This window comes from Copadichromis virginalis, linkage group LG3 (genome assembly GCF_057382275.1).
Source record: "Copadichromis virginalis isolate Kocher_CV1m ecotype Utaka linkage group LG3, C_Virginalis_male_GT1.1, whole genome shotgun sequence".
Lineage (NCBI taxonomy): Eukaryota > Metazoa > Chordata > Actinopteri > Cichliformes > Cichlidae > Copadichromis > Copadichromis virginalis.
In genome coordinates, this window is record NC_140620.1 from 38,802,399 (window position 1) to 38,817,657 (window position 15,259).

At 41.5% G+C, this 15,259-nt stretch overlaps 2 protein-coding genes across 2 annotated transcripts; both read right to left on the reverse strand.

Annotated features, from left to right (window-relative positions):
* Window positions 1-6,459: 6,459 nt before the first annotated feature.
* Window positions 6,460-7,824, reverse strand: LOC146714593 (growth-regulated alpha protein-like). The gene is made up of 4 exons (XM_085452746.1): window positions 7,624-7,824; window positions 7,360-7,465; window positions 7,180-7,254; window positions 6,460-6,868 (listed from the first exon to the last, which is right to left on the reverse strand). Exons 1-4 carry the CDS (start codon window positions 7,688-7,690, stop codon window positions 6,796-6,798), a joined length of 321 nt encoding a protein of 106 aa, XP_085308872.1. The 5' UTR covers window positions 7,691-7,824; the 3' UTR covers window positions 6,460-6,795.
* Window positions 7,825-10,953: 3,129 nt separating this feature from the next.
* Window positions 10,954-12,681, reverse strand: LOC146714594 (growth-regulated alpha protein-like). The gene is made up of 4 exons (XM_085452747.1): window positions 12,490-12,681; window positions 12,226-12,331; window positions 12,046-12,120; window positions 10,954-11,627 (listed from the first exon to the last, which is right to left on the reverse strand). Exons 1-4 carry the CDS (start codon window positions 12,554-12,556, stop codon window positions 11,546-11,548), a joined length of 330 nt encoding a protein of 109 aa, XP_085308873.1. The 5' UTR covers window positions 12,557-12,681; the 3' UTR covers window positions 10,954-11,545.
* Window positions 12,682-15,259: the final 2,578 nt, after the last annotated feature.

Genomic DNA, 15,259 nt, shown 5'->3' on the forward strand with positions numbered 1-15,259 from the left:
GCGCCTAGAAATCCTGTCCATAAAAATTATGAACAGAACCGGAGACAAAGGGCAGCCCTGGCGGAGCCCATCACCCACCGGGAATGAGTCCGACTTATTGCCGGCAATGCGAACCAAGCTCTTGCGACGGTTGTATAGGGATCGAATGGCCCGTAGCAATGGGCCAGACACCCCATACTCCCGCAACACCTCCCACAGGACACCCCGAGGGACACGGTCGAATGCCTTCTCCAAGTCCACAAAACACATGTAGACTGGTTGGGCAAACTCCCATGCACCCTCAAGTATCCTGGAGAGGATAAAGAGCTGGTCCAGTGTTCCGCGACCAGGACGAAAACCGCATTGTTCCTCCTGTATCCGAGGTTCGACTAGCGGACGAACTCTCCTTTCCAGCACCCTGGCATAGACTTTCCCAGGGAGGCTGAGGAGTGTGATCCCCCTGTAGTTGGAACACACCCTCCGGTCCCCCTTCTTAAAGATGGGGACCACCACCCCGGTCTGCCAGTCCACAGGTACTGCCCCTGATCTCCACGCAACATTGCAGAGGCGTGTCAACCAGGACAGCCCTACAACGTCCAGAGCCTTCAGGAACTCGGGGCGGACCTCATCAACACCAGGGGCTCTGCCACCAAGGAGTTGTTTAACTGCCTCAGTGACCTCGCCCCCGGAAATTGGCGGGTCATTCCCCTCATCCCCAGACTCTGCTTCCTCCTCGGAAGACGTGTCAGTAGGATTAAGGAGGTCCTCGAAGTATTCCTTCCACCGCCTGACAATTTTCTCAGTCGACGTCAGCAGCGCTCCACCAGCACTATACACAGTGCAGGTAGAGCACCGCTTTCCCCTCCTGAGACGCCTGACGGTTTGCCAGAATCTCTTCGAGGCAGTCCGAAAGTCTTTTTCCATGGCCTCTCCAAACTCCTCCCACACCCGAGTTTTTGCTTCAGCCACTGCCCGAGCCGCATTCCGCTTGGCCTGTCGATACCTGTCAGCTGCCTCCGGAGTCCCACAGGCTAACCAAGCCCGATAGGACTCCTTCTTCAGCCTGGTGGCTCCCTTCACCTCTGGTGTCCACCATTTGGTTCGGGGATTACCACCACGGCAGGCACCAACCACCTTGCGGCCGCAGCTCAATGCAGCAGCTTCGGCAATGGAGACGCTGAACATGGTCCATTCGGACTCAATGTCCCCAGTCTCCCTCGGAATGCTGTTGAAGCTCTGCCAGAGGTGTGCGTTGAAGATCTCGCGGACTGGGGCCTCTGCTAGACGTTCCCAGCACACCCTCACTACGCGTTTAGGTGCACCAGGTCTGTCCAGCGTCCTCCCCCGCCACCTGATCCAACTCACCACCAGGTGGTGATCAGTTGACAGCTCAGCCCCTCTCTTTACCCGAGTGTCCAGAACATATGGTCGCAGGTCTGCTGATACGATTACAAAATCGATCATCGACCTACGGCCTAGAGCGTCCTGGTGCCACGTGCACTTATGGACACTCTTATGTTCGAACAGGGTGTTCGTTATGACCAAACTGTGATTAGCACAGAAGTCCAATAACAAAGCACCGCTCGGGTTCAGATCAGGGAGGCCGTTCCTCCCAATCACGCCCCTCCAGGTCTCGCTGTCGTTACCCACGTGAGCATTGAAGTCTCCCAGCAGGACAACAGAGTCTCCAGGTGGAGCACCCTCCAGCACCCCCCCCAGGGACTCTAAGAAGGCTGGGTACTCTGAACTGCCACTTGGCGCATAAGCGCAGATGACAGTCAGGACCCGTTCCCCGACCCTAAGGCGCAGGGAACAAACCCTCTCGTCCACCGGGAAAAACCCCAACGTACCGGCAGCAAGCCGAGGGAATATTAGAATACCCACCCCAGCCCGCCGCCTCTCACCAGGGGCAACTCCAGACTGAGACAGAGTCCAGCCCCTCTCCAGGAGACTGGTTCCAGAGCCCAAGCCATGTGTGGAGGTGAGCCCGACTATATCTAGCCGGTACCTCTCAACCTCACGCACTAACTCAGGCTCCTTCCCCACCAGAGAGGTGGGGAAGGATTTCTTTATAAACCTATTTACAGATTTGTGTTGACAAGAGAAAACTGAGTGTGGTGCAAAACAAGAAACTGACTTTAATGGAAAGAGAAAAGAAGAGAAAGAAAACGTTACTGCAGAAATGAAAAGAATTATCATCATAATAAGGATCAGAATAGAGACGAAAATATGATTTAAGTTACTTTGAATGTGGGATGGTTGTTGGTCCCAGACTGGTCTGAGAATTTTAGAAACCATTTATTTACTGGGATTTTCCCGCGCAACCACCTCTATGGTTAACAGGGAATGGTCAGAAAAATAATACATTTCCAGTGAGCGGGAGTTCTGATGCCAGAAAACGACCAGAGTGCTACAAGCTGATATGAAGGAAACAGGAAGTCCAAAGCAAGAGTGGGCGCAGCTCAGTATTAGAGAGGTGTACCTAATAAAATGGCCAGTGAGTGTCCTACATAAGCGGTCTCCAACCTTTTTTGCGCCACGGACCGGTTTATGCCCGACAATATTTTCATGGACCGGCCTTTAAGGTGTCGCGGATAAATACAACAAAAATAAAACTAGTACCGGTACCGAAAAAAAGAAGATTTATTCATAACACACGTGAAAAGACCCAGGAAAACAGAGTTAACGATAAAAACGATAACAAAATAACGCTGAAAACCGATAAAAACCCTGAAAACCATACATTTCACACCAGAGCCTCAATTCTCGCGGCCCGGTACCAAACGACTCACGGACCGGTACCGGTCCGAGGTCCGGGGGTTGGGGACCGCTGTCCTACATAAAGCTGATCTTGATCTGTAATTTGTACAAATGTGGGCTGACAATGATTTTTATAAAACACTGGAAAGAAACCTTTTCTTTTTGAAGCGCAGCTGTGTGTCATGGTCCTGGGTCATTTTGACCCAGTGTTCTTAGTTTTCCTGTGGTTTTGTATTTCGTTCCTTATGTTCATTGGATTGTTTGGTTTGGTATTTGGATCCCCCCTTTATCCATGCTGTTATTTTGGTGTTTGTTCTGGTACCGTGTTCCCGTCCTTTGTGTTCTGTGTTCTCCTCATCCCCTCGTGTATTCATCCTTGTTCTCTGCCTCTCTCTCTGTGCTCTTCTCTATGTACTGTGTTGTGTTTAAGGTCCACATCTTGGTGTCAGTATTTTCAGTTTCGTGTCCTCCCTGCCCGGTCATGAGTAATTGTCTTCAGCTGTGTTCCCCGTGTGTTCCCACTTCCCTCGTTACCTTCTGTGTATTTATGTCAGAGTGTCCCTTTGTTCTGTGTTGCGTCGTCCCTCTAGGTTGTGTGCATTTACCGTGTCTTCCCAGCGCCTCAGCTTTAGTTGCTCCCAGTATAGTTTTTGTATGACTTCTTATGTTCCTGTTAATAAAGACCTGCCTTTGAGTTCATCCCTGTGTGTCTAGAGCTGTGCATTTGGGTCCTCTCTTGCCTTCACACAGCCGCCGCATGACACTGTGGTTTTGCACATGCTTACATCTGCTTTGTTGATCTACTCTCGGTGATGCTGTAACACATCACTGCTCATGAATCAGTCTCTTTCATAGGATAAGCTTTTAATTATCCAAGAGAGGAAGTACTGAGGAAGACAGAAAATCTGTTAAAATAAAATTCTCTGCATTCCTGCCTTAGTAATAGCAAGAATATCTTGTTTAAACTGGAGTAGCTGTTAATATGTGATTGAGTTACCGTTACATCAGAGATAAAAGCAAAGCAGTTAAATGACTTGGAACATTTTTTTTTTGAGTTGATGCTTATAGTTTGAAGTGAAACCAGGTTTAATGGCAAACTTTGGGATTTTTGGATTCACCCTCTTTTTTTGTTTTGTTTGTTTTTGTTCTCTTTTTGTTGACTGTGTATAAAGTGGTGGTAAACTGGTGAGTTATAATAAAGTGAAAATATATAACATTTTAAAAACTACCTCCAGAGGGATTTTCCAGCATTAAAAATAAACATGGTACATAAACGTGCTGTATCCATTGTTTACAAACCCTTTAAATGTTAGATGAATTACACACAACATATCACAGAGATGAGACTTTGCTCCAGTGGTAGTGAACAGATCAAGTCATACGTCTTTACCCTCAGCTTTGAACTGCTGCTCTAAAACCATAGATATTTTTGTAAGAGATAAAAATTCTCTGAGAGGTTCAGTGTAGCTTAAAATCCGTTGTTTGTATGGATGGAGATTTGTTTCTTTCATGCATATTTAATGTATAGATCATATCTAAGGAGGCTCTGAGGAGACTAAAAGACAGGACAGTTTTAACAGCTGCATACCTGTGACTCATTGAACTGTTTTTGAAAATTCACCACTATTAAGAGGGAAACTAAAACTCACAACAGGAATTGAGAATGCAAGAAAAAAAAGTCTCTGTCACTACTGAAAATAATCAGTCTAATTCAATTTTATTTATACGGTGCCAAATCACAACAATAGTTTCCTTTATACTGTAAGGTAAAGACCCTATAATAATACAAAGAAAGCAGAGAAAAACCCTGATAATCATATGACCCCCACATGAGCAAGCACTGTGGCTCATGGAGGAGCGGCAATCTGCCTCAACCGGCTGGTGTGAGGGGAGGAAGAGGGGACAAAAGATATGCCGTGGAAGAGAGCCAGAGATTAATAATAACTAATAATTATATGCAGAGAGGTGTATAACACAGTGACTGAGAAAGGTGACTGATAAAGAAACACTCAATGCATCATGGGAATTCCCCAGCAGCCAAGACCTATTGCAGCATGAGTGAGAGGATTTAGAGCGACCTGTACAGCCCTAACTATGCTTTATCAAAAAGGAAAGTTTTAAGCTTAATCCTAAAAGTAGAGACAATGTCTGCCTCCTGACTCCAAGCCAACATAGGAGAAATATGCTCCCTCTGTCTAGCCCCTGTCAGTGCTCTTGCTGCAACATTTTGGATTAACAGAAGGACATCCTGATAATAATGAATTATAGTCGGGCAGCCTAGAAGTAATAAATGCATGAACTAGTTTTTCAGCATCACTCTGAGACAGGATATTTCAAATTTTAGAGATACTACACAAATGGAAGAAAGCGGTCCTACATATTTGTTTAATATGTGCATTGAAGAACATATCCTGGTCACTTTAATTGGACAGCTGCTTCAGAGCACTCCAGCCTATTTTAAACTAATCCCCATCAACCACTTCTGTTATTCAGCTGTAGTGCTGTTTCTGTCTAAAGTTCAGTCTGTTTAAGAGTAATTTTATATTCTTAGTTTTTATTTAAATTTCTCGTTTGGTTGTTCACCAATTTGGCCCACGCTGTAAGCTGGTACTACTGATACTACTACTAACAACAATAATGCACAACAGACCCGACCTCATGTTTGCACTTTTCAGCACTTGTTAACACTTTTCTTCGTTGCGGTTGCTGTTCACAGCAATACTCACATCTGCAGCTTTCCAGCTCCCAGCTGCCCATACACCACCAACAACAGCCAGGACCCAGTTCAGTCTGTTTTAAGCTGGCGAGGCGTGATTGCGGGTGCCGCTCAGGTGGCCCCGCAGCCGCGCCACAGACCACGCCCCACCACAATACTACTACTACTATTATTACTACTAATAGTTGAGATGACTCCAGAGGGTGGAGATGAAACACTAAAAGCTTTGGAGGTTGGTGTGACTGACAGAAAGCAGAGCCATGGCTGAGGACCGTAGCACCTGACACTGTGTGTATGGGTGCAGCAGGTCGGACAGATACTGATGGATTTGTAAATGATATGAAGAATTTTGTAAATTATTTATAATTTCAAACATTTCTTTGGGCAAAGTGTGCAGGTAACACTTCTGCTTCTGCTTATCTTTCACAATAAAAGCCCTGGACATTAGACCATGTGACTTCTATACTCCTGGAGCAATATGAACAACTCTTGATATGATAATCATAAGATAATCAGATCCTATGTCCTGCATTAAATATGTAAACAGTTTTCTGCTTTTTTGTTAGGAATACCTCGTAATTGGTAATACCTGGTAACTAAAAATGTCATTAAGAAAACATTTCCCTTTTTGGTAAAGAGTATTTACAAAGATTATTGTGTGATCCCTAAACCAGGCTGCTGGTGGTGTAATTGGGTGTGTGCAGGATAACACATACTGTGTTATAACACACACTTTGTTATCCTGCTAGAAACTCTATCAAAGACGCAGCACTCTTGTGTTGGTAATTTCAAAAAAGTCCTGTTTAAACTGAAGCAGCTGCTTACTTTTGAGATTTTAAAGGCAATGTTTCATTCAATTTGTTTCGTTTTTTTATTTTATTTTATGTTGTTGTTGTGCTGGTTGCACCTTTCCCTCTTTGTATGTTCCTGTTTGTCTAATATTTCCTCTGGCTCCTTACAATTAAAACATTAATTAGTCGTTATAATAAAGTGAAAAGATGTAACTTATTCAACAACTTAGAGATTTATTGAGTCGGTTTTGGAGTCACTGTTGTACATTTCAGAATCAAAGAGACAAACATGGTACAAATGTACATTAAATTCACCTGTGAAAATGTTAAAATAGCACAAATAAATTAATGTTTGTGTTACATACTTTACAAAAATAAATATATATAGATGCAGATATATAAATGTGCATATGCTTAGTAATCACAACTTAAGCCTGAAGACAGGCTGAGGAATTAAATGCATTTATATTTTGTGATGAGAACGAGAGCTGTGCTGCTCCTTCTTCTTAATACACACATGTTGTAACAGCACTAAACATGCAAAGTGCATCATGATGATTCTGGCACTGCAGCTGATGCTGTCGTTGTTTGAGGGCTGACTGTGGTATTTTTCATCTGATTCCTGTGAAAACAACATATCAGAGAGATGAGGCTGGGTTGCAAAAAAATCACAACTTTTAAAGCTTTAACAACAAAATCAACCAACTTTTTTGTCTTATTTACTTTCTGAATAACAAAAGGATCTTGATTTGAAAAAAACTGCTTCTGTAAAACCATCAGTATTTTTAATCACTGATGTGCAGAGCCTCACTCTGATGCTCCCAAAGTGACTGTTGATGTTCCTGTTTTAACTTCACTGACTTTCTCTCTAACATTTAACTCACATTAAGTTGAACACCAGTGAATGAAAGAAAAAACATCTGTGTGACTTACAGTTTTTCTAGCAGCATTATGGTGAATTTAGACTCAGGATCGAGACACCGTTCACTCCCATCCTTCAGTGTGACTCTGTAACATGTAAAGAAAGCTTTGATTTAAAACCACTTTATAAACAATCCTTATTAATGACTGAGCTCTTATTAATAATGTGCTCCTGTCACTGTGGGCACTTACATGACTTCTCTCCTGTTGCAGTATGGACGAGGCTCATCCACCTTAACTTCAGTGATGGGACCTCTTACAGACTTACTGGTCTTCAAACACCGGCACCTTGGAACAACTGGAAAACATAGAATGTGATAATTAATGTTAAACTGCTGCAGTTTCATATTTTACTTAAACATAAATATATTTAGATTGATTCATTGTCATGATTTAGCTCCTCTCAAGATGCAAAAATACACCAAAGTTTTCCATAATCTGATAAAACACACTTACTTAATGAAGTGCAAAGGGCCATGCAGGCCAGGAGAACGATGCACTGGATGGCAACACTTGTCTTCATCTTAAAGCTTTTCAAGTATTGAGTGGAGGATCTACTGAAGGCTCAGTCTTCAACTGGTTTGTTCTTCTCAGATATGAAGGATCTCTGCTGCTGTGGGTCTCCTTCACTTCTCGAGCTGCCTGAGTGTGCAGGACTGTGAGGTTCATCATCTCTGAACCTCCTTATATACACTCACAGCTACGTGGACTCTGGCCAAGGATGTCTTCCTAAGAAGTGGCTGAAAAAAATACTTTCCGATGTCTGTCCTCCCACAGTGGAAATCCTGCTGTCGCAATCCTTTGGCATTTAAACTTTATACGTTCACTTACTCGCAAAGATTTCCTGTGCCACTGGTTGATGTTGAGACATGCCTGCCTTCAGGTGTCGTTTGTATCTGTTGAAATTGACGTCACATTTCACTCATTTTGGACTCACTCCAATCACTCACATGTGAGTTTTGCTGACAAAGGATATTTTGTATCTCTGATCTACTTACAGAGGTGAAATGCAATAAAGTCTTTATATGATCAGTCTAATATTAATAATTTAGACAGCTCAAATTATGATATGATATGACTAATATTTTACTGTTTCTGGTGCACTCTGCTTAAAGTTTACTTACACTTCTCTTTATGATAAAAGTGTTTGAACACTTTCCAATAAATAAAATAAATAAATAAAATGATAAAAAGAAAGAAAATGGGAAGTTCCTTTAAACACAGCTGAAAAGATCATTTTCTATTCATTGTTTGCAGATGTGCACGTGTATCATTGCACTTAGTAAATGCAGTAAATCTGTTAATGAGTAAATCTGTAAGGGTGTGGGAATGCAAGAAAAAACGTCTCCATCACTTTTAAAAATACTGAAATTCTCAGATTAATAAGGTCACCAATTACAGCAGAAACCAAGGCAGACTTCGTCATTAAGAATGTTTCACACTCGCTTCTCCACTCCTTCAACGTGCTTCCACTGGACAGGTATATTCAGGTATTTTGACAGATACCTTGCATGAAGACATGTAGCCTATTTGGACGCCTCTGAAATGTATGAAATAGTAGCAGTAGCAATGTAGTAAAGGGACTGGTGCTGGTGTGTGTGCTTATTACAACTCAGTCTTTTTTTGTGAAGAGGGGAGCGAGTTCAGCCTCTTGTCAGTCTGGTGGGTGAGGCTGTTTCTCCTTCAGTTTCCTGCCCTCAGCGAGAAAACACCAGACGATGTTGTGTGAATGATATGGGAAGTCAGTCACAGTCAGCTAGTCCCTGGGCTAGATGGGTTTTAGATCTAATCTTATTCTTGTGATGAAATCAGTGTGAGTCATGCTCAATTCCAGCACTTGCAGACATTAGCAGCTACACTGGAAATAATAACAAGTCCCTATGTGTTTGTCTTATCCGTCTACTGTGTTGTGACAGACATCAGCATTACTGTGGTGAATATCAGTTTTGCACATTTGGATTTGCGTATTACGCACCAGTCTACCGTTGTTTACAGCGCAGTCTCCTGCTGTTGTTTTTATATGACTTCCTACAAGAAAATCTAATTTCTGCTGTTCAATACCAGAGAAGTGTAAACTTTTTAAAATTCTGAGAAATTGCAAAACCCTTGGCTGTGTCTCTAATAAAACCTCTGTAACTTTGCTCTGCTTCACTTCAGCAGCATCAGGTAATGTTCATATGTTGGTTCATGGTTTTCTTCTGTTTTTGATCTACTGCAGAGTATTTTTAAGGTTAACTGCTATAAAAAGACAAGCCAAGAAATTTCCTTCATGTTTTTCTGTGTTTCATCCTCTGTTACTTTGACAGAATGGCATCTGCTGTGATGTTTACACCTCTGATGAAGTCTCACAACTGTCAGTACTGATAAATGAAGAATTACAACATTTCTGTCTGAATCAAAATTGAATCGTAATGGAATCGGTTCTAGAAATCCCAGCCCAATTGGTTATGCTGCAAGAGGTCTAGGCTGCTGGGTGCTTTCTATGATGCACTGAGTGCTACTTCTTCACTTTTTATTGTATTTAGTCACTAGTTATTATTAGTCTGTGGCTCTCTTTCACAGCGTGTCTTTGTCCTGTCTTCCTCCTCTGAGCCTGCTTCTGTCAGAGGTTTCTTTCTGTTAAAAGGGAGTTTTTCCTTCCCACTGTCACCAAGTACTTGCTCATAGGTGGTTATCTGATTGTTGGAGTTTTCTCTTTACCCTTACATTACAATATAAAGCACTTTGTTGCCAATGTTTTTGGTGCTTGCTGGTAAATAAAATTGAATTGAATGAATTTTCTAGTATTTTATTAATCTGTCACTGGGCACTAACTAGCCTAAATATGTATCCTTTCAGTGTAACTCTGCAGCTGAGAAACGCAGCTTTTTACTTCAGTAGCCTATATCAACATATTTGCATGTGACCCTCGAGGATGGTGCTGGAAAGTATCCAAGTAGAGCTTCCAGTTAAAGTTCAGCATCTGTGCAACATTTTCAGAACCAAATATCCAGATGTCGACATTTACTTCAGGAGAGTTTCACCACAAAGTGGTCGTTTAAATGGTTTTAGTGATGTCTTTACTGTACATGTGATGACCACTGGTTTTCTAGATTTCTATTTTCTGTCTATTGCTAACTAAAATATATGTTGGGTGAAATATAATCTTAATAAAATGTATCAACACATAACTGATTGGAGAGTTTGTATTTTAGATTTAAACCTTGACCGAGGGTCCCCCTGTAAAGGTCTCATTCACTCCTGGCAGAAACCCACGACAGGCTCAGCTCCCAGTTCCCAAACCTCAGATAACTTTTTCACATCTGGAGTCTGTGTTATTATTATTATTCCCATGTTCAACTACTTACAGGAAGCAGTGACTTAAACACAAAATCAAGGCTAATAAATTTAGTCTTGGCACAAAACAGTTTTCACCAGCTAAATGTGGAAGAGTGATGTTTTATCCCCTCACTTCTTACAAGATTAATGGTTATGTCTTCAGAACCCGACACACCTTTTCATGCAGGATTCAGATTCAGTGATCTCGAGTTCATGATGAAGCTGTTTGAGTCACACATGTGTATCATGTTCTTGCATCGTGTTTAAGCTAAATTTTTAAAGCAAACTGCAAAATTATCATAGTAAACAGTTCACAGTGTTGACACTGAACACTGACGATCAAGCCTCATTTTTAGAGAGCAAAATGTTCTTAAAATCTCAGAATTGGTTGTTTTAGATATGAAAGAGGAGATTGTGTCACTATGTGCAAGGTTAAGAACCCAGATACTGGACTCAAAGGCAAGAAAGTGAAGCAAACAGAAAACAACCTTTATTTCAGTCACTGAGAATCCAAAAATATACACGTTATAAAAATAATCCAGAACAGACCAACGATGAAATGAAATAAAACACAAAACACAAAGGCTGCACTCGAGGGAAGGAAAACAGAGGGGTGAACTATGAAGCGAGCTCAAGTGGATCTCTCATATCAGCTGGTTTGGAGAGCTTTGGTTTAAAATCAGAGGAGCCACTCTTGATGATAAGTGCATTAAAAAAAAGATTAAAAAATCCCAAATACTTAAACATGTATCCAGTCCAACAGCTGAACAATGTTCACTGTTTACTGTTTCCATGTCCATCCCTTTATGACCACAGTGTACACATCTTCTGATGGCTACTTCCTGCAGTATAATGAACCATATCTCACAACTCAAGCTGGTGTCCTGAACATGGCAGTGAGATGACTGCATGTAAATGACCTCCAGAGTCACCAGATTTCAGTCCCATCAACCACGGTGGGATGTGGTGGACAAACCTGCACCGGATCTCGGCTGCTCCTTCTTCTCATTAAGTGATGTCTGGTTTCTTTTGTGTAACAGTAATAAACATGCAAAGTGCATCATAATGAGTTTGACACTGTGGCTGATGATGTGGTTGTTTGGGGGCTGACAGTCGTCTTATGCTGACTTTTCTTCTGCCTCCTGTGAAGACAGCAAATCACAGACGTGAGACCTTGAAGCTCCAGTGATAGTGAACAGATTCATAACTCATAACACTCAAGCAGTGATTTCTCTCTTAACTTCTTCACCTTCTAAATTATGAGAATGACGATCCTGAATTTTACCAGCAAAAACACGATAAAGACGTTCAATTATTGTAGCTTGTTAATTGTTCATCCATCAGATTTGTCCTGTGACCCAGAAGCAGTTTTCATCCTGAGCTTTGAACTATTACTCTAAAACCATCAGTATTTTTAATCACTGATGTGCAGAGCCTCGCACGATGCTCCAAAGTGACTGTTGATGTTCCTGTTTTAACTTCACTGACTTTCTCTCTAACATTTAACTCACATTAAGTTGAACACCAGTGAATGAAAGAAAAAACATCTGTGTGACTTACAGTTTTTCTAGCAGCATTATGGTGAATTTAGACTGAGGATCGAGACACCGTTCACTCCCATTCTTCAGTGTGACACTGTAACATGTAAAGAAAACTTTGATATAAAACCTCTTTATAAACAATCCTTATTAATGACTGAGCTCTTATTAATAATGTGCTCCTGTCACTGTGGGCACTTACATGACTTCTCTCCTGTTGCAGTATGCACGAGGCTCATCCACCTTAACTTCAGTGATGGGACCTCTTACAGACTTACTGGTCTTCAAACACCGGCACCTTGGAATAACTGGAAAAGGTAGAAAGTGATAATTAATGTTAAACTGCTGCAGTTTCATATTTTACTTAAACATAAATACATTTAGATTGATTCATTGTCACGATTTAGCTCCTCTCAAACTGCACAAATACACCGAGGTTTTCCATAATCTGATAAAACACACTTACTTAATGAAGTGCAAAGGGCCATGCAGGCCAGGAGAACGATGCACTGGATGGCAACACTTGTCTTCATCTTAAAGCTTTTCAAGTATTGAGTGGAGGATCTACTGAAGGCTCAGTCTTCAACTGATTTGTTCTTCTCAGATATGAAGGATCTCTGCTGCTGTGCGTCTCCTTCACTTCTCGAGCTGCCTGAGTGTGCAGGGCTGTGAGGTTCATCATCTCTGAACCTCATTATATACACTCACAGCTGGGTGGACTCTGGCCAAGGATGTCTTCCTAAGAAGTGGCTGCAAAAAATCTATTTCCTGTCCTCTCACAGCAGAAATCCAGTGGCTGTGTTGTACTTTCAATTCTTGTTAACAGCTCCTCATTGCGTAACATTTGAGTTTACAAATATCCAGATCCAAGGAAAGTTGTTCAAACGTAACCTTCAGCGAGACCATACAGCTGTGTTGCAGTGGACCTTGAAGGCTGGAGGGACAGATAGTCAAGATGTTCTTGTACCTGGGCTCTGGGACTCTGGGACAATCTGTACTTCACATGCAGAGTTGGTCTACAAAAAGACCAAACAGTGTATTTTTCTTATGAAGCCTCTTTATGAAAGACAGAATAATTACATGGCTGTATACCCGGGTAATATAAAACTGCCAACACTGCATCCTGGTATAAGTGGAGAAATTGACAGTTCACAAAAAGCAATGAGAAACCAACAAAAAATTACTGCTGCCTCCAATAAAGATGCTTCACACTCATGTTTTCTCTCCCTGGAGGCATCTTTATTAGACAGCGGCTTCAGAGCATCTCCAGCCACGGCAACCAGTTTTAAAGTAATGCACATAAAGCCTTCCTCCTTATTCACTTATCTTGTATCTAAAGTTCAGTCTCTCAGGCTGCAAGTTGTAATCAATCATGTGCAAGTTCACTAAGGAAGATCTGTAATCAGTGATCTGCCTGCTTTCCTGGGTGTTCGGCTGCTAGTCTGTCCTCTACAACACTTCCACTTTACCACACTGCTGACATCACAGCTCTAGTACAATCATCTTCTTGACCAACTTCTTTGAGCCAGTCAAATTCAAAATTCAAATTCAAATTCAAATTTTATTTGTCACGTACACAGTCATACACAGTACGATATGCAGTGAAATGCTTGGACAACTGCTCGTGACCTAAAGAAAACAAAAAAGGAAAAGGCTATGAATAAGACAGGAAATAAATATGAAAAATTAAAAAGGGTAAATTTAACTAGGAAGGAATAAAATATAAATTAAGGTTAAAAATGAAATAACTGTACAACACAAATTAGAATGAAGGGTAAATTTAACTGGGAAAGAATAAGATAAAATATATAAATTAAAGTTGAAAATAAAATAAATGTACAACAAAATACACAATATAGAACTTTAGAAGAATGTTTGAAGAAATATAAATAAATATATACACAATAACAGCAGCTGTAGAAGTACTAACTGGAAATGAAGAATATAATGTCCAGTGTTGTGCAATCCACATTATGTCTTGTGCAGTGCAAATATGCGTAAAGTGATTTAAGTGATGAAGTGAAAACAATGTCCAGAATGTCCAGTGTGTGTGTAAGTGTGTAAGAACTGTATGTGTGAGTCAGTACTGTGTGGTGGTGTGATTGAGAGACCGTATCGCCTGCGGGAAGAAGCTCCTCCTCAGTCTCTCTGTGTTGGTCTTCAGGGAGCGGAATCGCTTTCCTGACCTAAACAGTCAGCCCCCGTTCAGCGTACTTTATATCTCAGCTCTCTTGTGTTATTCTGCCTTTCTGACTCTCATTCACTCAGCCCACCTACTTCCCATCTCTCACTTCATGCTGGTCACTCAGAGCTCCATCCAAGCCTCCTCCTTCACCACCACCTGCGTCTAGACTCATTCCTGTCAGTGCTGAGTTTCTGATGGGTTCATATGTGGGACCTGAATTACCTGCTGGAGGGGGATTGTGGGATTGAAATAAAAGGTCTGGATATTTTAACCAATTTCCTAACACTACTGCTGGCTTGGAGCCAACAGTACTACTCTGGAATTAATGTGAGTAATGACGCATAACACCGGCAACTGGCTCAAAACCAGCTATACTGACAGCATTGACCTCTGTGGTTTCTCGCGAGCAGAGTGAGTCATTTCCTTGCTGGCAGACACCCAGCACATTCCTCTGCAGTCATCCAGCTAACAATGCAGGCAGAGTCTTTATACAGTCAGTATTTGGCAGATGGAAAAATTTATAGATAAACATAAACTACTCACTGAGAGTCAGTACGGATTCAGATCAAGCAGATCAACATCATCGGCACTATTAGATTCAATAGAATACATCACAAATTCCATAGACAAAAAGCAATATGTGGCTGGGTTATTCATAGACTTGACAAAGGCATTTGACACTATAGATCATGATATATTAATAAGAAAACTGGAACGTTATGGTGTCAGAGGGGTAGTTTTAGATTGGGTCCGGAGTTATTTAAGTGACAGAAAGCAGTTTGTGAAAATAAATGGTGGTTGCTCCTTATGTATGGACATTGCTTGTGGTGTACCCCAAGGGTCAGTTTTGGGTCCAAAATTCTTCAACTTGTACATTAACGACATCTGTAAAGTGTCCAAAGTATTAAAAATGGTTCTCTTTGCTGACGATACAAACATTTTTTGCTCTGGTGATGATCTGCAGAATTTATTGGAGGATATGACTAATGAAATAAGTAAAGTGAAGTTCTGGCTTGATAAAAACAAATTATCATTAAATTTGAATAAATCT

Excerpts from the sequence above, each read along its gene's own strand:
- LOC146714594 (XM_085452747.1), bottom strand. The coding sequence starts at position 12,556 with ATGAAGACAAGTGTTGCCATCCAGTGCATCGTTCTCCTGGCCTGCATG. Across the intron at positions 12,332-12,489 it reads GGCCCTTTGCACTTCATTAA|TTATTCCAAGGTGCCGGTGT; the intron begins GTAAGTGTGTTT and ends TACCTTTTCCAG. Across the intron at positions 12,121-12,225 it reads TGCAACAGGAGAGAAGTCAT|TGTCACACTGAAGAATGGGA; the intron begins GTAAGTGCCCAC and ends TACATGTTACAG.
- LOC146714593 (XM_085452746.1), bottom strand. The coding sequence starts at position 7,690 with ATGAAGACAAGTGTTGCCATCCAGTGCATCGTTCTCCTGGCCTGCATG. Across the intron at positions 7,466-7,623 it reads GGCCCTTTGCACTTCATTAA|TTGTTCCAAGGTGCCGGTGT; the intron begins GTAAGTGTGTTT and ends TATGTTTTCCAG. Across the intron at positions 6,869-7,179 it reads ATAATGCTGCTAGAAAAACT|GAATCAGATGAAAAATACCA; the intron begins GTAAGTCACACA and ends TTGTTTTCACAG.